This window comes from Manduca sexta, chromosome 18, assembly GCF_014839805.1.
Source record: "Manduca sexta isolate Smith_Timp_Sample1 chromosome 18, JHU_Msex_v1.0, whole genome shotgun sequence".
In the NCBI taxonomy this organism is placed as follows: domain Eukaryota; kingdom Metazoa; phylum Arthropoda; class Insecta; order Lepidoptera; family Sphingidae; genus Manduca; species Manduca sexta.
Window position 1 is genome coordinate 2,429,616 of NC_051132.1, and position 24,355 is coordinate 2,453,970.

A 24,355-nucleotide genomic window follows, 5' to 3' on the forward strand; every position below is an offset into this window, starting at 1 on the left:
AGCTCTACACTTAGAAGTGGTGGAGACGCACTGTAGACTTTTTGTCTACAGAATGAATTGGCCGGCTCTACAGGGAAATATCTTTGTCATACAGAAAACCGATTTGAAATCACAGTGGTTGCGTTTCGTGTAATTAGATTTTTTCGAAGTCGCTATCTTTTTTCGTCTTTCCAATTCTAAGTTCTTTCCTATCATAATATTGTGGTATTTTTGTTTATTCTCAGTATAAATGATTTGCCATCACTAATTAGCTTTTAATCTGACATTTTTAATTGTAGATCCAGTTGTAAATTTTAGAAATGGTAGAGACAAAAAAGTCTACAGAGTGAATTGCATTTAAATTATAAAAAAAAAATATGAATATGAAAAATGCAGAAATGAATTTAAATTAGAAAAAATAATGTGCTACATCGTTTAATCATACAAATTTCGGCCACAGCGAGTTAAAATTTACTCAATAGGAAAAGTTTCCCAGATGTACTGTCACAATATGGTATATTTCCCTATATTACACAAACTAGTAGACCAGGTACTTATTACGACTGGGAAGTTGTCATTGAATGGTGTATTTTACTTATAAATATAGTATAATTTACAGATATTAAGAGTTTATCTACGCATAATCCAGTTTTGACTATTTCTCCTGCAAAGCCGTCGTGTGCAAGAATTCCTACATTCCAATATGAATCGTCTTTGTCACCAGTATAGTAGTCATTATATTGTACTGCTATTGTTTTTACGTAGTTTTAATGCTTGTTGTCGGGCATTACTTATAGCTCGTTCCATCAATCACCGAAACAATAACTATACATTTTTCAAATACCGGTACAGAGAAAAGCTGACAAAAACGTAGATAGTAGGCATTCAGTTGTGTTGCAATTGTTTTGAAGTAGTTATAATGCTTGCTGTCGGGCATTACTGATAGCCCGTTCCATTAATCGTTAAAACAATTACTATACATTTTTCAGATACCAGTCCAGAAAACCTGATAAAACATGGAACTCTATCCTACTTTATTAAAAATCTAAATTAATTCGTGACGTCATAGTATAAAACCATGCCGTAAGTAATCGCACTCCCCGTACCAGGGCAATTATAAGGCAAATTAGTCGTTAGGGCGAAAACAGACGGAGACGGGACTCGCAGGAAACGCCGCCGGCGACCACACTAATTTACCGCTCTGTTGGGGAGACGAGTAATGTAACTGATTCTGTTAGGGCATATCTGAACAGAGGTTTAGGTATAGCGTTAGTAAGTTTGATTCTTAGTAGAGTCGGATTTTTTTGTCTTGATGACTGTAAAAATTACATATATCTTTTTGCTATTATATACAAATGTAATGTTACCGTCTTACAGCTATGGTGTTTGGAGCGAAGTTCCTCTATTTGAGTAGTGTCGGGTTAAATTAGACTTGATTCTGATAAAGTTTTATAAATAATTGCTTTTACCTATGTTTCTGTCCGCGTGAAAACGTTCTTCCAGGACAATAGTCCCGCTTTATATTTTCCCGGGACAAAAGTAGCCTATAGCACTTAGGAGTAGTGTAAATTCCTATTAGTGAAAAATTGAAATCGGTTTAGTAGTTCTTGATATTAGCGCGTTCAAAAAAACTTCAGTTTTTTTATATTATCTTCGATCATATTGTTAATCAAAGATTAGTATGGTACATTAGTCATTGAAAGCATCCCTTTTGTGTTGTATGAAGAATTACCTATATAAAAAACATAAAGTATGTAGTCATGTTATAACTAAATACAAATAAACAAAATGAAAATAAAATTTAAACAGTTTGCCTGTTATATATATTCATTTTTAAAATCTGAGTGTGATTTTGAAATTGACGGATGCTACCATGATACGCTCGCCGTCCATCACATTATTGGTACAATTGTTCTGCCTCTGCATTATAATAGTAATATTAGGTACATTACGCTTTGTAAACGTGCTAGCTCATTTTTATGTTGAATTTTATACTAGAGTCTGACTGAGAAACTTCCGATGACTCGTGCACCATATTACGGTTCTTTGATTCATTGGTTTTAAAATTTGGATAATGTAACCTACCTACTATGTACAGTGTATGTAAGTATGTGGGTTACTATCAGGCGAGCAAAACACTCTCTATGTCTACTTTGAACGGCGAAGAGTTTCTATAACGCTAGTTGTAGCAGAACTAGACTGCCTTACCCATCCTATACCCATCTACCCTAACTCTCTTATACAGGACTCAAAAGCTAATAAAAACATAATTTCTTAGATAACAAACCTTTACATTATGACTACACAATATACCTACATTATTAAAAAAAAATATAGTAGCATGTTTCGACGAGAGAGGTTCTGGAGTCTGTCGATGTTCAGTAAAACTATAATTCTGGCGACCGCTAAGACGCAATGGGTCTCTTTAGACAATTAGTATTTGTGTTTCGCACTTATTTGTACTTAGTATTAAAATGTCTACTGTTACTTTAGTTGCAGAACATGATTACGAAAAGAACATTAATTTATTTGTAGACATTTTCCGCGGAATTGGCGGTAAACTATTGACGTAACTTAAATAAAAAAATAATAAGTTCAACGAATTATTTTCATTTCATTATCAATGAGCGACCCATTCACTTTTGTTACAAATTCGCCATCAATCCGCCGACATAAAAACACGTGTATCATAAAAATAAACATGACAGCGGCACAAAGCGGCGCATTATCCGATTTTTAGTCTCATTACAGTATTTACTTTGCCAACACAATGAAGGGAAAAAATCAACAATGGATCATGCAGTGGCAAAAACTGCGAAACAGCGCCGCGGGTGGCGCCTCCGATAAACAATTACAAACATTCGAGATATATTTTGTTTATACAATATGTATTTTAGTACGTTGTGTTATGGGTGGTTTTAGGTTATTAATTCGGTAAGCTGTTGATCCTATGAGCTACCTATTGAAATTATAAATGAAATCGGATCTCCGTGATAGTGTTTGAAGTGTCGTAATTAAGTAGTTGAAGATCCCAGAGGTTTAGGGGAATGGTAATCCAGTCGGCCTCAAGTAGTTCTCAGTTCCAAACAGCCATGAGCTGTGATAACGAATTAAATTTTAAAGCGACTTCAAATAAAGAAGTTATCAATTCGATGTGTGATTTTTTTATGTTTGTTCAGATTTGGGTCATTTTGTTACTTAAATCTGTTTTTTATAAACGAACCCAATTTCAATCTTCAATCCAATTTCAAGAATGAACTAATTAACATAACATCATTTTTTAGCTGTAAAAAAGTCTTTGTTCTTTGATTCTCGTTTTAAATTGATCGAAAAAGCTATTGGGGTCATTTATTTTAAAAAAAACGGTAAATCACTATCATACAAATAGGTTCTAAAGATAGATCTTACCTTGTCAAAGGTCCTAATTTTTACCTGTGTCCAGATCGCCGAGTTGAAAATATTAATAATAATAGTATTAAGGTTTGAAAAATGTTCTTTTAAAGCACTAGCAGTGACATCTGTTATTGTGTTAAGCAACTAATTAACGCCATCTAGTATGGAATTCAAAATTCTTAATATTTCGTTCTGCGTAAAGAAAACAGATGTCACTACTCTCTAACCAAGCACTATTGGGCTCAATGGCATGATCATTTTAATTTTACTTATAGAAAAAAAAGAACAGTTTTTGTAGAGAATTGTATGATCTACAACTTTTGTCTGACCTATTTTTACGATAATACCTCCGGTTCAGAGGAAAATGGGAAAAACAGGATTTTTTTTACCTGTGACCTTGAATAAAATTCTTTGCACATAGGATTGATGGGGACTTTTGGCATTTAATTGGTAATGACATATTTAACGTCTATACCAATTTTCAGCTCTATGTGAATTTTTCCTAACCTAAATGTTAATTTGACTGGACTATTATTGACTTGTCAGCTGCTTTCACCTCTATTCAATCAGCCTTATACCATTATTAGGCATATAACAATTATTTTTGAGTACAATAAATGTTCGGTACCTCTCCGTTGCACGTAGTACAAATCAATTACATAAGTGTTTTCACTCCTGTTTCCACATTTCGCAGCTAGAAAGATGCAATTAATGATATAAATTTGTATGATGTAATAAAATAAAACAGCAAATTAAAAAAAATATTATATTCAACAATAAAACTTTTAAAATGGGGTCATTTTTAAAATACTTAAAATAAAAATACATAGTGTATAAACATAGGTCTGTATATTGTATATTAGGTGTATCTTTTTGACAACTAAGCTGTAGACAATTTTGTCTATAATTCAAATGAGTTTGCTCGACAGGCTATTCCACTGGTATTTGACATTACTGAAAACCTATATTATCTAAACCTCATTCCTATTCATATTTTTTTTTTCCTTAACGACCACCAACTTGCAATTTCTTCGTTTAAATGCCTATGGGCGACACGAGCTTTATATTAGGTAAGCTATTGTGAAAAAATATTTTTTGCTTTCTCAATACTATTATTGAGAAAGCAAAAATTAGATATGCTGTAATATCTATATATTACAGCATATCTAACTGGCAACGCGTATAATAATGCATATTATATATTGGTTATTTGGGCGTTCATGGACGGTAGTGATAACAACTCTACTTTGTGCTGTAAAATAAAATTCTCCTTAATTGAATACTGAGTCATTTAGCCATTGCATTAACAAATAATGCAACGTTGTACTAAGTTAACAGAGGTAATGATGAATTTATAAATTTATTTAGTAACGCAATGTAAAAATGACGCTATATATTTTATTAATACTGTTTCACAACTCCGCCTTGACCGGCGCTTTCTTTTTCTTAGTAATACTGATGTTGAGCGAGCTTGGGAACCAGCCATCCTCTGAAACCCTTGACTCTATCACATGCTTGTAAATGAGCGCGGATTGTCGCGCGGTACGCTTTTTTATAGGTGAGTTGTAGTCCACCTCATAGAGACCGAAGCGTTCACTGAAAAAAGCGCCATCTGTTATTGTTTTCAACGAACTTGTTGAAAAATAATTATAGTGCAAACGAATGTGTACAAATGAATTCTGTATAAAAATACCAAAGTGCAATAATAATTATTATTGTTAATTATAAACAAGTCGATTTACTAAATGATGTTGATAAATTGTTTTCGATTATATCGATATCAATGAAGACACTGTGTATGGCGTAGAATAGCTTTTGACGATATCGGCTTTGACATAACTGTCAATAATTCAATCTCTATGAAATCATTAAATTCAATCAATCTTGGTTTCAATTTCGGGGTTCTTATCTCTGGCAGACATGACAACCCCATCGTAATTGGTAACAATGTAAATACATAATTTAATTAAATAACATAGTCTTAATTAAGAAAATAAGTTGATATTAAAAATATTGTTGTCGATAATGCCGATATTTAAAATATTGAAGTAAAATTGTTGTTAATGAAAATGTAGATGGCGCTATCATCAATTCTAAAACTTAAACATTTCCATTACTCGTGACACAACCAAGAAAACACACACCTAACTCCAGCAGTCCACTCGACATTATCCATAAGACTCCAGGCGGTATACGCTTGCACATCAGTCCCGTCCTCCATGGCCAGCAGGAGAGCTCCGAGATACTCCCTGATCACAGCTCCTCGACGGTAATCCTGCAGACCTGTCTCGGTGGACCAGCCGTGCTCCGTGATCATCATGCGAGGGTAGGAGTACTCGAGGTTCACGTGGATGCAAGCTTTATACAGGCCATAGGGGGCGCTCTGGAATGGAATAGTATCTATTAGCTTGCAGAATAAAAAGAAATAGGATGTTCTATTTGATTATGGAAAATAAAAAGGATTTTGCCCATAGATTATTAATTTATTTATCCAGGACTTCTGTGTATGCAGAATTTATAAAAGGACCCGCGCCATTTGTATGGGCCATTCATACAGACTGTATCAAGGTATCACAATTCTCCTGAAGCTTTGCCATTAATATTTATTTGATCAAGGAATATCTTGGAAGCTAATACTAGGTCTAAAAAGTAAACTAGTACTTATACCATGTCAATTATATCGAATTATTTTCATGCACGGTGATGGTATTATTGTACTCTGGCCAGAAAAAAAAACCTTAACCATGTTGTCTTAAAGTATGGTGGTTTATACCAACAATATTAACTTGAAACGAAAAAGCAAAGGTGGCAACCCTAAAGTTTTTATTTGCCTGGTCAGGGTATACCAACAGATTATTATTTTAGTATGTAGCCGTTAAGCTACAGGGAACATACCTTCAGCCAAGGAGATTTCCCCTGGATCCAGTCCTTGCCCGTGTGGAAGTCGACTGAAAGGTCATCAGCGAACGATGGCGAAGGGAACTCCTGAGTGGACGGCGTGACCAGAGACGTGGTGTAGTGATTCATGCCCAGAAAGTCGGATGCACCTGGTGATTAAAAAGAAGCTGTAATATAGTCATATTAAGGATGGCTTTTAATTATTTCAAAAGTATATTAAATTATAACCCGTACATAATTTGGCATCTCTGTAGAAAAAAAAAATATTAGACAAAAATGACCAATGAAAATGCTAAACAGTATTTCCTATAATTTTTGTATTTTTTTTATACAGCAGGTCAGTCTCTATTGCACCTAATGATAATAGTGGGGTCCAAATAGAATATCGTCTGACAAGAACTGATCTACCGTAACCAGTCGATATGATTATGCCGGTCTTTCCTATTAATAATTGTAATTACCTTTCAATAATTTAATTTCTTCCGGAATCAGCTTAGGAAGTCGCGACCTCGGGAAGCCCTGCTCCTTGCTCTTCTTGGCTATGATCTCTTTCACTAGCGCTGGGAAGTCACCTTTTGTCGACCATATTGGGTTCATGTACAAACCGATCTAGCAAATAAACATTATTTATATACAAGATTATGTTTGGTACGCCATAAAGTCGTTCAAGTATTAAGAAACGCATTTTGGAGGGCAGGCGGTCTTGTAAAAGGTTATGATATGTTACAGGCGCGGGAGTGTGGGTTCGTACAACGCGTTACGTAACATTTTGTTATTTTAAAATAATAACAAAGGTTAGTTTCAGTCAGTTTCGACCTATTAATAGGTTTCGACCTATTAATAGGTCGAAACTGGTCGGCGATTCCGACTACTTTTTAAACGTGAGTAAAACCGTGTTGTTTTTGACTAATTTAATATGTCTCGCGTAAGTTTTAATAATATGAATAACAAAGGTATTTTAGCGATTTTACGGTACTTTGCGTAACATAATTGTGAATATTAGAAATAAATAGTAATTTTAGAGTTATATAACTTTCTGCGGGGGGGGGGGTCAGGGGGCATACGGGTAAACTTTACGGGGCGTTACATTTTTAAAATCTTCAAAAATTGCGTTACGTAATACTTGAACGGCCCCAAAGCCGAAACAACCGAATTAGATTTTGGTGTAAAAGATCACATTAAAATAAAAAATAATGACAACAATGAAACCTTGCGGAATTGATAGCTCAAGGACAACGCCGCATCGAGCGAGCGGGACGTGTGCGGGGCCGCGGGGAAGGGTGTACTTGTAACGTTCGGCTGTAGTAGTAGGTAATAGGTATCGGAGACCTTGAAGAAATATTAATATATATTTGGGATAAAATATAACATTTGTTAAAAAATAATGCAATGGATTGTACTACTGATTCTCGATACACTAATTTCGGGTTTGTAATATATTAAAAATAATGTTGTGGAGGCGTTGCTCGCGGCTTCGCTCGTTTGAATGATATTTCAATAGTCCCACTATGTACTATACCAGGATAAAAAATAAGAACTTACTTATAATAGTCCAAATTCCTCCCAGTAAAGATCTTTAATGCGAACTCTACAATCACCACCCATTAAAAAATCAGATAAAAAAATCAATTTGTTATTTAAATACTAACGGTGAATTCTCTAGCCTTCTTCGCGGCTTCGCTGTTCTCTGTAGAGTTGTTCAAGGGATCTATCCAGTTAACTGCTAACGATATGCCGACTGATCCTGGAATTAATTATAATAAGCATTATACTTTTACAAGAATTTAATATTTAAAGAACTATTCTGAATATAAGAAAATAATTGTAAATAAAAAACTGTAAATTAACTAAAAAAATTATTTTGTTTTTTTTTTAAGTTAAGAAAAAAATTACCTTAATAAAAACCAATTTAGCACAATAAGTCTCCTGGTTTGAAGTGATCTCTAATGTAAACACAAGACTAGAAAATAATTTTTATTTATTGCAGCAGGATTATAGGACGAGCATGACGCTCGTCTGAGGGCGTAGCACCATACAGCACTTTGAATAATAAAGTGACACTCTTCACGAGATAAAATGTTATAGTCTCATCTCAGTAATGACGCTATAATGGCCTTCAAATCGGAACACAAAAGTACATGCAAACTTGGTGGTAGAAATATATTACGGTGGTATCTATCTGAACGATAACTCGCATACGAAAGACCTACCAGCAAAGTATAGCAATCTTGGAGGAAGAAGCTTTGCTGGTGGTAGGATATATTTTATATTCGCCCGGATCGCGACCACCGTACACAAGGTGTTAAAACCCGCCATAGTGACCCACATAAGTGTCGCGAATTGAAACCAACCTGTGTGTATCCGGTTCCAAAAGCCGGCATAATTGTGTCGACTGCCGAGGGGTAATCATGTCTCGTCAGTCGACATTCTATTGGACCCCACTCCATACCATCAGGTGCAGAGGGGTCACTTCGCGTGCACTCAAAGCAGATATCGACTAAACTAATTTAATTTCCAACAGCTTCGACAACTTACCCTTGTGTTTGGTCTTGTACTGGCTCTCATATAGTCTGTACACCTTCGCATGAGCCAGCAACACGTTTTTAATACACAAATACTCGCCAACACCCTTGGAGTCCACCGCTGGGGCCATCATCGACTCTCCGTACCCATCGATGCATATAGAATTGGGTTGGTTAATCGTGATCCAGTATTTGACCTTGGGTCCAAGTTTGTCAAACACCACTTTTGCGTAGTCCACGAACCAGTTTATGATCTCGGGGTTGGCCCAACCCCCCAATTCTTGGAGACGTTGGGGCAAATCGAAGTGGTATAACGTAACCATTGGCTGTATGTCGTATTTGAGTAGTTCGTCGATTAAATTTTCGTAATATTTGAGACCTTTTATATTTATTTCGTTGTCGAAACCTGTAATAAAAAATAAGGTTTATTTTTTATAATTTGGCAAAAACTTTCTTAGTCTGTTAGAATTAAAAAAAATTCTCAGTGTAATTTGTGTTACCTTATAGACCTATAAAAATAGGTAGGTACCTACTAAGATTTCGAATACTTCATTGCGTTAAATACCTAAACAACAAAATTGTTCCTGAAGAATTATATTTTTGTTACCATTTGCGGTCAGGACTCGTACTGACATAATATTATAGAACAATGAGTCTGTTTTACTAGCGATAATAATGGAATTATTTACTTGAGTACCTATGTAATTTTTTGATAACTTTATCTAGAAAAAAAGAAAGATTGAAAAAAAATATTGTCGCAGTATTGGAACACATAATTCCAAGCTAAATTATAAACATAAGTGTTTAAAAAAAAAACATAAAAAAAAGAAACACACCGTCCAATTCAGCATAAGCTGTGTCATGATGTAAGTCATATATATTTATCTATATACAGAGTATAAAATCATCTTTCTGACGCACCAACTTACCTGTCGGCAAAACCCTAGGCCAAGAGATGGAGAATCTGTAGAAGTCAACGCCCAATTCCCGCAGCATCTCAACGTCCCGTTTGTAAAGATGGTAGGAGTCGGACGCCACATCCCCGTTGGTACCATCCGCCACCACCTCGGGGTGGTTGTGCAGGTAGCGGTCCCATATGCTTTCCGATTTACCTGCGACATGATTCATTACAAATGACATGGTACTCAATATAACAACCAAATACAAAATGGCTAGGATAACGGTCATATATTGGACATTTTTTTTAAATGTGCCCGCAGTGCGGGAGAGGTCCATGGGATCTTCACAAATGACATTTATAATATTAGTAAGAAGAAAGAAAGAAACATTTATTCGCGCAAATTAAGTACTTAATACGTTAACGGAGTATTTATCAAAATCAATGAAACAATGTCCACATTAGAGAGCGTTCAAGTATTACCTGAAGCAATTTTTGAAGTTATAAAGTTTGTCATGCAAATGCAGCCGTGAGTAACATATTCATAAAATTTACGCTATACGGTATGACATCATAATATTATAAAAACGCGTCGCGAATAACAAAAAGTAAACGATTGTGGTGGGGAAAAACGGAGGTTTTTCCGCAATGCGTTCCTAGTTCTTACCTTAATCATTAATTCTAGGCGTCGTCGGGTACGTATACCTAGTAAAATAATCACTACATAGTATAAAACAAAGTCGCTTTCTCTGTTCCTACCTTTGTATGCTTAAATCTTTAAAACTACGCAACGGATTTTGATGCGGTTTTTTTTAATAGATAGAGTGATTCAAGAGGAAGGTTTATATGCATAATAACATCCATTAAATAGTGGAGAAATATTGCACCCGTGCGAAGCCGGGGCGGGTCGCTAGTAAGTTATAAAAAAAAGTATTTTTAACATGAATCCTAAACTTAGTAAACTAACCTATCAATTTTAATTGCGCTTTTTCACTTACACTGTACTGTACTATTATAGACAATATTTCTTTTAAATAAACATTCTTACCATCTTCATTCCAAGCTCCTTCCACTTGGTAAGCAGACGAAGCGACCCCAAACATGAAGTTTTCTGGGAATTTGCGCACTTTGTAATCGCGCCATCCTTGTGATATCGATAGAAAACTAAAAAAGTTGAAAAAAAGGAATTTACGCATCTCATTCAGGAATTGAACAACCCCCCTCCCTCCCCCCAATTTTACTCTAGATTCCCCAAAACAAGTTAGATATATGTGGTCGGTTACTAAAACTAAGTCAAAATACATTTGTAAAATTCTTGCGCCTAGCAGTAGCCGATTTCTCGATAGGCCCCTATAGCAACTTAGGGGTGGCAACCGCATAAGGGGCGATTTTAAAGTAGTGCTTGCACAAACTATATAGCCTAAACTTGAGGAAGATCTAAATCTGACACATATTAAAAAGCGTACCCTGGTTCCACTGCCTACCTCCTCGGAGAGAAGGCGTGAATATGTGCTGTAACAACAACCCACAAATTGCAAATTACAAGAGCACACAAAGATAATAAATCAAGGTTGTGATCAAAGACGTAGATAAATTGTAAATATCAAAGAGGTCAAGATGACTTCTAATTTAATTAATTGAAACAAACAACAAAATATAACATGGATTACGTATTAGGGTTACAATGTGCTATTGGATTCCACAGTGAAAGCTAAACACATTTTATTATATTACAATTTTAGCTTATGGGGCATTCCACGTGAAGCGGGCACGAAAAAAAACTCGATGTCTCAGATTTTCGTAATATTTGATTATGTTATACCTGTATATGTCCTCGATCCAGATACAAAATATTATTAAAGTATAAAGCCTGGTTAGCGAGTAAAAGGACTTTGAAGTTTTGACTGGCCGGCTGGTATACGCCACTTCGAATCCAATTATCAAGTTTTTAGATGTTACAATAAAATAAATAAAGCAATGAAATAAATACTTCATTTAATGAGCTTTTAAATTGTATTTTTAGAAATTGAAAAATGATTTTTTTTCTTCGAAAAAAATGTGTTTGAAAGTTTCAAACTTGAATTTCACAAAGTTGGCATATTTATATATTTTTTATTTTTTTTCTAAAAATAGCTACTATTGTATAGATAAGCCCTGCGAAGTTTCATAATAGGCTGAGAAGTAGTTTAGGAGCTAGACCGATTACAGTGCCGAAGCGCGGCGGTCGCCAGAAAGAGCGAAGTAGTAAAAACTTTCAATTAAACTAAATACTTTCGATCAGACTATTTTATCATGTTTTGCATCGCTCTAACGATTCAATTACCTCTGATTATAATATTAAAAAACATAATTTATATTACTGACGGTGCACAACAACATTTGAAACTTGGCAAGGACAATCTATATACAATATTGGCTATTTTAGTAGAAAAAAATTATTATATAAATATGCCAACTTTGTGAAATACAAGTTAGAAACATTAAAATATATATGAACTAGCTTCCGCCCGCAGCTTCGCCCGCGTGGATTTCGGGTTTCAAAAATGGAGAAGGTGCTCAATTTGTCGGGATGTTTTTTTAATTTATGGTGGTATGCAGGTGGTCCGATTGTCCGGTCAGGGTCTGATGATGGGATCCTGGTGAAATCGAAGGAACTTTTAACCATTAAGGTTGCACACGAAATGACGGAAGCTTAAAAATGGAGTAACTTCTCCCGTTTTCCCAACATTTTCCATCACTGCTATGCTCCTATTAATTGTAGCGTGATGAAAAGTATACTATAACCAGCTCAGGAGTATGAAAATAATTGTACCAAGTTAAGTTAAAATCCGTCGAGTAGTTTTTGTTTCTATAACAGTTATACAGACAGACAGACAAAAATTTTACTAATTGCATTTTTGGCATCAGTATCGATCCCTAATCACCCCAGTTATTTTGGAAATATATTTCATGTACAGAATTGACCTCTCTACAGATTTATTATAAGTATAGTTATGCAAAAGTAGCTCAAAAATTGTCCATAACGAAAACATGCATTTTAAAGTAAAACAAAAGAAATAATATCGTGAAGCTAACCAAATAACTAATGATATATTAAATTTTGTGACTGTTCAATTTAGTCGGGTCCGCGATATCACTTTTGTTGAGTTTCAGAACGCGATATTACATTATTATATTCTGTGCTCCAAAGCACACAACACTTTATACAATAGCAATAAAGCTCAAATTGACTCTACGTATTAGTTAGAAAACGTTTGTATGGGAAATAGAAAAATGCTGTTTTGGGGATTTTCCCGGAAATTATTCGAATTTTTCTCACCTTTTAAACCTTCCCTAGACCTCCACGAATAATTCAAGACCAAGATAAGATAAATCCGTTCAGCCGTTCTCGAGTTTTAGCGAGACTAACGAACAGCAATTCATTTTTATATATATAGATAATAATAATAAATAGTAGTAGTAATAATAAATATGATTTTGTGGCATTGATGTTCTAGCCTATATGTATAAGCGGTCGGGTATCGTGATGGCTTTGTTTGATGCGTTATGTAAACTAGCTTGTGTCGCCAGGCGTTATAGGTTACCACCGAGACCGTCAAATTGCCCTTCTGCCATGTGAAGTGGCACGAAAATGAAATTCTGCATCTTAACCACAATCCTGTTTGAAATATAACAAGTTAATACACTTAAATCTTTTTAAAATGTTGTTGTGCACCGTCAGTAATATAAATATATTTATTTATATTATAATCAGATATAATTGAATCGTTAGAGAGATGCAAAAAATTATAAAATACTCTGATCGAAAGTATTTAGTTTAATTGAAAGTTTTACTACTTCGCTCTTTCTGGCGACCGCCGCGCTTCGGCACTGTAATCGGTCTAGCTCCGAAACTACTTCTCAGCCCATTATGAAACTTCGCAGGGATTATCTATACAATAGTAGCTATTTTTAGAAAAAAATACATAAATATGCCAACTTTGTGAAATTCAAGTTTGAAACTTTCAAACACATTTTTTTCAAAGAAAAAAAAACATTTTTCAATTTCCAAAAATACAATAATAAAGCTCATTAAATGAAGTATTTATTTCATTGCTTTATTTATTTTACTAGCTTTTGCTCGCGGCTCCGCCCGCGTTATAAAGTTATTCAGGCTAAAGTTTTCCGTTATAAAAATAGTAGTTTCCCGGGAGCCTATGTTCTTCCCGGGGTCTCAAACTGTCTCCATACCAAATTTTATCTTAATACGTTAGATAGTTTTTGAGTTTAACACGTTAAGGCAGACAGATGCAGCGGGGACTTTGTTATATTATTTAGAACTTTTAAGTGAAACAATCCCGTCATACATCATTGTTGCATAACTTTAACCGTTTACGCAGCGCAGGCAACGGAAGCTCTCAAAACTCATAATTTTCCCCGTTTTTGCAACATGTTTCATTACTGCTTCGCTCCTATTGGTCATAGCATGATGATATATAGCCTACAGCACTCCAGGAACAAAGGGCTATCCAACACAAAAGATTTTTCAGTTGAAACCGGTAGTTCCTGAGATTAGCCATTACTGCTCCGCTCCTATTGGTCATAGCGTTATGATATATAACTTTGAGCACTCCACAAACAAAGGACTATTCAACACAAAAATATTTTTCAGTTCGAATCGGTAGTTCCTGAGATTAGCCATTACTGCTCCGCTCCTATTGAATATAGCGTGATAATATATAGCCTATAGCTCTCCACGAACAAAGGGCTATCCAACGCAAAAAGAATTTTTCAGTTTGGACCGGTAGTTCCTGAGATTAGCCATTACTGTTCCGCTCCTATTGGTCATAGCGTGATGATATATAGCTTATAGCGGTCCACAAATAAAGGGCTATCCAACACAAAACGAATTTTTCAGTTGAAACCGGTAGTTCCTGAGATTAGCCATTACTGCTCCGCTCCTATTGGATATAGCGTGATGATATATAGCCTATAGCACTCCACGAATAAAGGGCTATCCAACGCAAAAAGAATTTTTCAGTTTGGACCGGTAGTTCCTGAGATTAGCCATTACTGCCCCGCTCCTATCGGGTATAGCGTGATGATATATAGCCTATAGCACTCCACGAACAAAGGGCTATCCAACGCAAAAAGAATTTTTCAGTTTGGACCGGTAGTTCCTGAGATTAGCCATTACTGCCCCGCTCCTATTGGGTATAGCGTGATGATATATAGCCTATAGCACTCCACGAACAAAGGGCTATCCAACGCAAAAGAATTTTTCAGTTTGGACCGGTAGTTCCTGAGATTAGCGCGTTCAAACAAACAAACAAACAAACAAACAAACTCTTCAGCTTTATATAATAGTATAGATTGTAACACTTAAAAACTTGATAGTTGGATTCGAAGTGGCGTATACCAGCCGGCCAGTCAAAACTTCAAAGTCCTTTTACTCGCTAACCAGGCTTTATACTTTAATAATATTTTGTATCTGGAGCGAGGACATATACAGGTATAACATAATCAAATATTACGAAAATCTGAGACATCGAGTTTTTTTTCGTGCCCGCTTCACGTGGAATGCCCCTTATATTAATAATAGCAACCTTGTATTATACACCATTCCGTTGCATGAGCCTCTTTTAGGCCTTAGTCATCCATACTGGCCGAGGGAGTTGGCACAGTTCACTCACTTTCAAAATTCTTAGATACTCTTAGATATAAGTGCCCACCCTAACATATAGACATACAGATTGGCTGTTTTGTCTAGACTGGTTTGAAGCTAGTTACACCTACTCTCTGTATTTGCCTTTCCCTGCTAGCCCCTGTCACAATGTCACACATCATTTTATTTCTTCTTTCCTGCCAGCCCGAGCTGGCTTCTTTGTTTATTATATTTTTAATTTATTTTATTTTCAATATAAACTGTCATTGTTTATATAAGCCAATTTAATTAAGTAGTAACTCAATATTCTCATTTACCTTGACTTATCATAAGTGCAACTCTGTTCGCCCTATGTGATGAATAAAGCATTTTATTTTATTTTATTTATTTTATAATGGTGTCGTCGCCACTCATGAAAAACTTCAAGCCAGCTGTGACTGAGCGACCAAACTGTACTTAAGTATTTGTATACTTTAATATTCCTCAAGAAACATGTTTCCGACAAATCCAAAAAAATTAAATCTTTTAAAATTTATTTATGCCGTTCAAATAATTCCCTCATCTTTATCACTATTGTAATTATTAACAACCATCCATATAAATTTGATTTTTATTCATGACTATAAAATTTATATCAATGACTCATCATTTCTGGTACACACATTTTGATGTTTAATTTATCTTAAGTTTTGTTTGTATATAATTTAAATTATTTCTGTCATGATCATTCAACTTTGTTAAAAAACTGGATGTGCTTTTATAGGTCAAGGCTGAGGAATTTGTGAATTGGTGTGAAGAGAGATGACAGGCCACTGGATAATGCAGGTAGGTAGGTAGGCAGAGTCCTCACTTATAGCTACATATGTGCAAGTGCTGTTAACATCAGTCTTGAAGATAATTGTAGGAGCTATATGAACCCCTAAATATCCAAAGAGAATTTAATTATGTATGGTAACATATCTGATGAGGTTTAACAGCTACAAGTTCTTAAAAGATATTTTCTTAATATTTATTTATTATAGAAAAAAATTTAGTACCTCTTCCTTCTTTTTTGGTTTTTTTATTATTTAACAAAAGGCATAACACAGAACACAATCATTATAATGAATACTTAAGCACTAAATTACATTAAGACTAGATTGTATTCCTTAAACCTATGCCCTAACTGAAATTATACTATGGAAACGACTCTACAAAAAACAATTAACAATATAAACATCTGCTTATACTTAATTGAGTTATATAAACAAAAATTGTGTGGAAACTAAATTGTACATCTAACTAAATTGTAAAATGAACTTTTCTTGGACATCGGTTAAAAATAAAACTCATTTGAGTATGAGATGAGCAATATTATTTCTGCAACCAGCTTAAACTGTTGTTAATAACTGTTAACTAATTTATTTAGATTATTACAACACAAACTAGATATGAATGAAACAGATTTTTTTTTATCGTTATTATCACCTGATCTGTATTATTATCGAAAATGTTCAACTAGTTGCGAATCGCTTCATACCTTGAAGTTTTTATTTAAACAAGCATGATTATTTGGAAAAAAATACTGCTTTCTAATATTAGCTGTATTCAAACATTTTGAAACATATTTTTTTTGCCAACAATTTTATATGTCAATATTTTCAGAAATTTATGACTAGCTGTTTAAATAAAAAATATGACCTTGGCCATGTTATTGTAGTTGCTCGAATCCTAATTCGATCGACTACAATAACCTATATCTCACACAAATATTTATCAATTGTATCTATAAGCTACATTACTAAATAAATTATAAATGTAAACACATGTGTAAACACAATATTATTTTGAATGCACCTTCAACATACCTCAAAATGCAAGTAAGAAATATTTTCATTTTATTGCACCCAAATAAACGAAATGTTCACACACTCGCTCACGTTAGCTACCGACCGCGCGTTATCACTTAATAACCATATCATTCAATGAATGTAATCCTTTTATCTACTAATTATTTCATGAGGAATAAATTTTGTGACATCATGAAAATACGTTCTAAGGTTTTCGCGCGATAATTTTGAATTTTCTGCTCGATCTTTTCTAGTTTATTTGTCTCTGGTTTGAACATGAAATGTCACTTATAATGTTGAGTAGGACATACAAGAGGTGGTACATTTGTCCGGGACATGACGTCAAAATGTAAGAGTGGCTCAAAATTATATATTGTACTACTTCAAATTTTATGTCGCGGCAGTCGCGTTACTTATTCTCCGTCTCTGGTAAACTGTAGGACGAAGACAATGAGGTAGAGAACCGCATGCTACAAATTGCAATAGGACGTTATTTTACAATGGACATTACATTACGGCGTTTCGAGTCGCGAGCGAGAGGGAAATATTTTGAGGGTTAACATTACAAAATACTGTAAGATACGCATTGAAGCACCGAGCCTCACTACGCCTCGCCTCATTTGAAGTAGGACGTTGTACCGGCTCAATGCTAAAAAGAGGCTACTCTTACAAACTCTTTTTTATGTCATGTCCTACCCAACTCTAGTCACTTATAAGTATTGGGGCCATTAATCTTTTGAGCCGTATGGGAAAGTACCCAAAAAAAATGTAATCATTATTATCATCGTTTTAGTACTACAATGAACAATCTGACATCTAGGGAATATTATAATATACTATTATATTATAATACTGGACATTTTGTACACAACAGGATGACAAGTGCAGTGTAAAGCCACACAGTGTAATATATGAAATATAATTTTCTAGGTGGTGTTTCATTATTTTGTAAGTATGGTAAGTATGTCTTATCAATTTGAAGTATAAAAAAGATACTTACCATAAATATACTTAGTAAAAAATTTTTAAAATTTTTTACATTTTTGAAATAACATCTTACGCACTTTTTTGTTTATGTATCTATTGCCTAAAAACGGTTCTTGTTTAGATAAAAAGAATATAATATTTCGGAGCGTAGGTGCAAATAAAACCTATACTGTATAAACTTATTACCTATGCTTCTATACTTTTATATAAAGCTGAAGAGTTTGTTTGTTTGTTTGAACGCGCTAATCTTAGGAATAACTGGTTCGAAGTGAAAAATTCTTTTAGTGTTAAATAGCCCATTTATCTAGGAAGGCTATGATTAATAGAAGCTGAGCATTCATGACAAATGTTGCAAAACGGGGAAAATTTATTCCGTTTGACAACTTCCGTTGCGTGCGCTGCGTAAACGGTTAAAGTTACGCAAACATGTAACATGTCAGGCATGTTCTTCTGAATAAGTTCTAAAAAACATATTATGAAACATAGTCACCCGTCGTATTTGAATGGTTGTCTGAACGCGATATACTCAAAAACTAAGTACACATCGGATTTCGATCAAATTTGGTATGAAGATAGTTTGGGACCCTGAAAAGGACAGGGGCTATTTTCTATCCCGGGAAAATATATCGTGAGACTTACATTCCGGAAAACTCATTCACGCGGGCGAATACCAGTACTGTATATTATGATGGTAGATATATAATCCAGTATAAAAAATAATAAATATTCTTTTATCTTTCACGAATTGATTATTTGGAACATATTTTGACGGTAAATAGTACTCAAGATGAAAACAAATAAACTTATGAAGTACTTGTTTGTTTTGTATGCGATAGCACTTGATGGATATTGTGGTACTTACATAATTTACACGTCATATCATCATTCGAATAATATCGCACCGATCTGCAAGATCCTTACCGGTACTTATAGATAAAAATTGAGTTTATCAAAACAATATAAGAAAAAATCATAAATAACATTGCATGCACTATCCGGATCCAAAAAGTAAACAAATCGATACATTCAAAATGATAGGACCCTTTTTAAGATTTATAAATCCAAGCGAGTTTTTGCGGCAAGCTTCTTGTCGCGAGTCTCTTGTTAATGTAGGCAAGGATTGTGTTCAAACGGGGCAAGTTTATGTTCTTTCAAGAGTCATACGTGCGAGGCGAGATAGTTACTCCATTTGACTGAGGCTTAGGACAGTTGACAGTATATTGATATAGGAAGGCCTTGAATTAAGTACTACGCAGAGAAACTAAGTAGTTGTCATAAAATTGTAGCTATCTATACTCCATCGGTTTAGGTAATTAACTAAATCGTAAAAAAGGCATTTTGCCTTACCATATTTCTTTACGAAATAGGACGTAATACAAATAAATATCTTCATAATCTATACAACAATTTGCACTGTTATTCGCGATATCGCAATTATTTGATAATTAAAAAGTTATGTTAATTAATTTATTGAGTTACTTATATTAATTAGTTATTCAAGGTAACAATGCTATTATAAAGCATCGCGATCTATCGAAAAACCTGAAACGACAGACACAATATATTTACAATTCATAGTAATAGATAACCCTACAAAATTTAAGAGTACGACTGTCATCTAGCATGAGATGTAAAATGACCGACATTTAATTTAATAGGGGACCGGCCTATGCTTGATTTTGTACATTATTCTATATGTAATGGTTAATAATACGAAAAAGAAGCACTCCTGCGAAAACTGCATAACAATTGGTTAAAAAATGAGCGAGTAATTCATATTTAAAATATTGTAACGTGCAGAAGTGGGCGCGATGTGGGGATATCGCTTCATCTCTTTTTTTCGCACGTGTCATAATTCCCGATGACGTCACATGTGGATATTTCGTCTCTTTTCTGTTTCTTGTTAATTACCCCTTCCACCGAAATTCAAAGACTTATAACTTGTTGATTTTTACCGGATTTTAATAATTCCTTCTGTGTTATAATTTATATTATGTAAATATTTGATAATAGTAAAGAACAAAAATGAGTCCGGTACCCTATTGGTTAACCAGTCGCCAATTATCGATAAATTAACTGTATTGTCGAATTTATTTATGTTTCATTTGTTTACTTATGTTTTAGGTTATTATATACTATAAGTTGTTTTGTTCCTTAACTAAATTTAATCATCCAAAGTGTTAGTTGTATTAAGTACCTAAATCGATGGAGTAAGTATACCTATTACACAAAATGAAGAATTCCATCTTACTTAAATAAAAATAACTAATAGGGGGACTGATAGTTGTGTATTCAGTACTCAATTCCTTGACATCCTGTAGCCGATGAGGATGATAGTGATTGTAGAGGGATAGATATGTGTAAATACATTGCTTGAAAAAAGCTGATCAATGAGCAACGTATCCCGCAAATTTTCAAATACCTAGTAGTAGACATATGTAAGTTGTACATCAGCCAGGGAATGGTGCCCAATATCCCTTCCATCCCATATCACCTACTGACAGTTGCTTACGAAGTTATTTACACTGACTGCAATATCATAACATAACATAGTTTAAAAAACGCTGCACCGATTTTAAGAATTTCATAAGTATTAAAATAGGTCTTCCATGGCACACGCACAAGTTGCCCGATACAACGTTTCTCTTGAAGCCGCCACATCTCCTGGTAAGGTTCGAATTATATAACTAAGGTAACGGTACCCTTGATGGATCACTCAATTACTTTTGATAAGATATCTATTTGTATCCTTCCGGATAGCGGTCGCCATGAAATTTTAACCCAAAAATACGTCAGGAAAAAATGATTCGCAATTTATTCCTAAATGAAACATTACCAATTAAAATATGACACACTTACTTCGTTTTGACTTTTTAAAATTGCTGGTTTTAAAACTGCAGTCCTATTAACCCACATAATTTAAATGGTTTGTTAAAATATTACTAGGTTTTTTGATAATAGTCCTATATTTGGTTACGCTACCTTACTACTTTTATGTAATGTATGACAAGTATCACATCTCCAAATGACATATTTAAGTGGATATCGATAAACAATATTTTGCACAAGTCATTTCAATAAACAAATACTCCAAATATTATCTCCATAGCTGATCCTACAGTATTACTGCCACTAGGTATTCACGTGGGGCCTATTCACCGCCCGCAGGCCGACCTAGACCCCGCTTTGGGGGTACAATACTAACATTTTCTATGATGCCCTAACCGGGTTAATGCACGGGACCTCGTGCATGGCTTGGGGCACATTTTTTGAATCTTATCTACGCAACTTTTAAAATCGGAGAGCAATTATTCGATCGGCCCAGGGCCTTGCGTCAGTTGTTTTTTGCTCTATCCGGGGGGCCTCGCAGCAGTTTTTTAACTCCGCACGGGGCTTCGAGTCGCTTAACGCCACCACTGTCTATCGTTATATTTTTTCTTTTAAAGCTCACCTATTATGAAATTGTGTGAATTTCAATCCCCAATTAAGGTAGGTAGAGTCTAGAATCTAGATTCTTTGGAAGTTCGATTCCGGCTTATAAAAACAGTCTGGAAGAACAGCATAAGTACTTACCTACGAGGATAGCAGTAAGTAGAATGGTTCGGTACCAGTTTCGATGTCTAAGTCAGCAACTACTTATATCAGAAACGGCATCATAAACAGTAGTAAAGTCTTATATAATAACTAGCTTTTGTCCGCGGCTCCGCACGAGTTATAAAGTTTTTCGGGCTAAAGATTTCCATTATAAAAGTCACGCTATATATTTTCCCGGGGAGCCTATGTTCTTCCCAGGGTCTCAAACTGTCTCCGTACCAAATTTTATCCTAATACGTTGGGTAGTTTTTGAGTTTAACACGTTCAGGCAGACAGATGCAGCGGGGGACTTTGTTTTATAATATATTTTTGTAAAACTTTAGAATGTTTTGGAAGACTAATTCCCTCGTTCATGTTTGTTGCCTAACTTTAATCGTTTACGCAGTGGTGGGCGGATATAAAATATATCCTACCCAAAATATATATCGCTGCCCGTAGGTCGCGGCTTATTCAGCCTATTAACAAACAAAATACGGCACAGACTTTCTTCCCAGCAATGTGGCTTGACTTCTACAGGCACTTTTAGTGTACTGTTTAATTATTAGAATACTTTGATTTTAGATTTCAAGCTTTTTGTATGAGAGTTCATTACATAAGGTTTAAGACGATGTCACATTGCTCAACGATAAACGGGCGTAAACTCAAGAAAATCCTATCGTGACAAATCTACAGTGTGAAATGTCTCCAGTAGTACTGATAACGTAGATATAAACCTCTATTTAAGCGATACTTTACCTTCAGTAGTTAATCCTCCACCATGAAGTTCGCAGTCGCGTTAAGGTAAGTTTGAGGCTAGACTCGTGAATATTGTGAATATCAATCCGTGACCATGAAGGCTGCAAAGTCTTCGAAACGTCTGGAGAAAACTAAAATATTAAAAGCGCGATAAAATCCCAAAACTAGTTTAATTTTAATATCGGAATAGGATTAAGTGACGAGTTTTAAAATTCACTGCATTTTGATTAAAATTTGTAAAGTTATTGGCGGTTATGTTTTTAAATACCGATCTTGACACGGCAAAATAATATTGTGTAATCCAAATTTATAATATAATAAAATTGTAGTTTACTGTATATTAAATATTTTTGAAAAATATCTGTGCAACACGAGGGATAGGAAACAAAACGTTTAACAAATTTATCTGTTACGCTTAAACCAATGTAAAGTCTAATAACTGAATAATATAGCTTTATTTCGTATAACATACAGGGTTAGTCGAGGATGGGTATCATTCATAAATCCCAGAGGTTAGACAGAAACACAGTGGTAGAATTTACTAAAATCGGGAAAAATATTTTTGCCATGTCGGGAATTTTATTTTAATTGTTATTCAAAATTCAAAAACTGCAGAAAAAAACGAACAAATAAGTATTAACTGCAATTCCTTTTTATATATCTCTTAAAATGTTAACAATTAAATAATCAACTTTCGTGGTATAAAATTCTTATAGGTATATTTTTCAATTAATTTTTAAAGTTATGACTGTATCAAACAGTAATAAAGTCGGACCTCACAAACAGGAAATGAAAATGTATTACATAAATGCGACGTAATACATAATTATTATGTTTATATCAATATACAATATTTATGTGATTTATTTATATCTTACAAACAAAGTTAAAGGTCCAATAGTGTAATAGTGCGATACGACGTAGTATTGAACTATTAAAAGTGAATTGAATATACCTACTGAAGTTATTGTGTAGTGTGTATAGACTGTACAAAAACCCTTTTAACCACCGAAAGAAGAATTTTTTAAAAGATATACATATAATACATATTTGCGTTTTATCTAATTCTAAAAATTTTATTATTTACTAACCTATTTAAAAAGTTACTGTTTCCAACAGCTTTAAGAACTTAAGTTAAATACTTTTTTGTGATTATTATTAAATATATCGTGTTACACTACTCCGGCATAAAAGTGGGGAGCAGAAATATGATGTCTTATTTACTAACTATGTATTATTATTTACTTGCAGTCTTGTGGCGGTATGCTGCCACGCAGCAACAGTAAAGCATGAAAGGAGGTTTCCAGATGATTTCATTTTTGGCTGCGCAACTGCCGCGTACCAAATAGAAGGAGCTTGGAATGAAGATGGTAACTAAAATCAAATAGTAATTAATCGAAGACTTCAATTTACCTTGCTAATTAACCTGATGGTGGAAACATAATATCGAAAAGTAATCATTTCATTTCATTTTCATCATCAGTATATCATAATTTGTTTCAGGCAAACACATCTGGGATTACATGACGCACAACAACCCAACTGTGATCGTAGACCAAAGCAACGGAGACGTCGCCGCCGACTCGTACCACAACGTGGAACGTGACGTGGAGATGATGCGCGAGCTGGGGCTGGACGCGTACCGCTTCTCTCTCTCCTGGTCCAGGATCCTCCCCACGGGCTTTGCCAATGAAGTGAACCAAGCCGGCATCAACTACTACAACAACCTCATTAACGAAATGCTCAAATACAACATTCAACCCTTGGTCACGTTGTACCACTGGGATCTGCCGCAAAGACTGCAAGAGTTGGGAGGGTTCGCGAACCCACTAATCGCCGATTGGTTCGAGGACTACGCGAGGGTGGTATTCGAGAA

The 24,355-nt window shown here is 34.7% G+C and overlaps 2 protein-coding genes across 2 annotated transcripts; one reads left to right on the top strand and one right to left on the bottom strand.

The window, feature by feature from the left end:
* Positions 1-4,202: 4,202 nt before the first annotated feature.
* Positions 4,203-17,427, bottom strand: LOC115447104 (myrosinase 1). Its single transcript, XM_037439847.1, has 9 exons — positions 17,182-17,427; positions 10,739-10,854; positions 9,722-9,904; positions 8,806-9,198; positions 7,920-8,014; positions 6,732-6,879; positions 6,268-6,419; positions 5,517-5,755; positions 4,203-4,968 (listed from the first exon to the last, which is right to left on the bottom strand). Exons 1-9 carry the CDS (start codon positions 17,208-17,210, stop codon positions 4,785-4,787), a joined length of 1,539 nt encoding a protein of 512 aa, XP_037295744.1. The 5' UTR covers positions 17,211-17,427; the 3' UTR covers positions 4,203-4,784.
* A 6,559-nt stretch (positions 17,428-23,986) lies between these two features.
* Positions 23,987-24,353, top strand: LOC119189637 (myrosinase 1-like; the record flags this gene model as incomplete). Its single annotated transcript, XM_037439902.1, has 1 exon — positions 23,987-24,353. A coding segment is annotated over exon 1 (351 nt), but the record flags the coding sequence as incomplete, so codon positions are not given.
* Between the last annotated feature and the right edge of the window lie 2 nt (positions 24,354-24,355).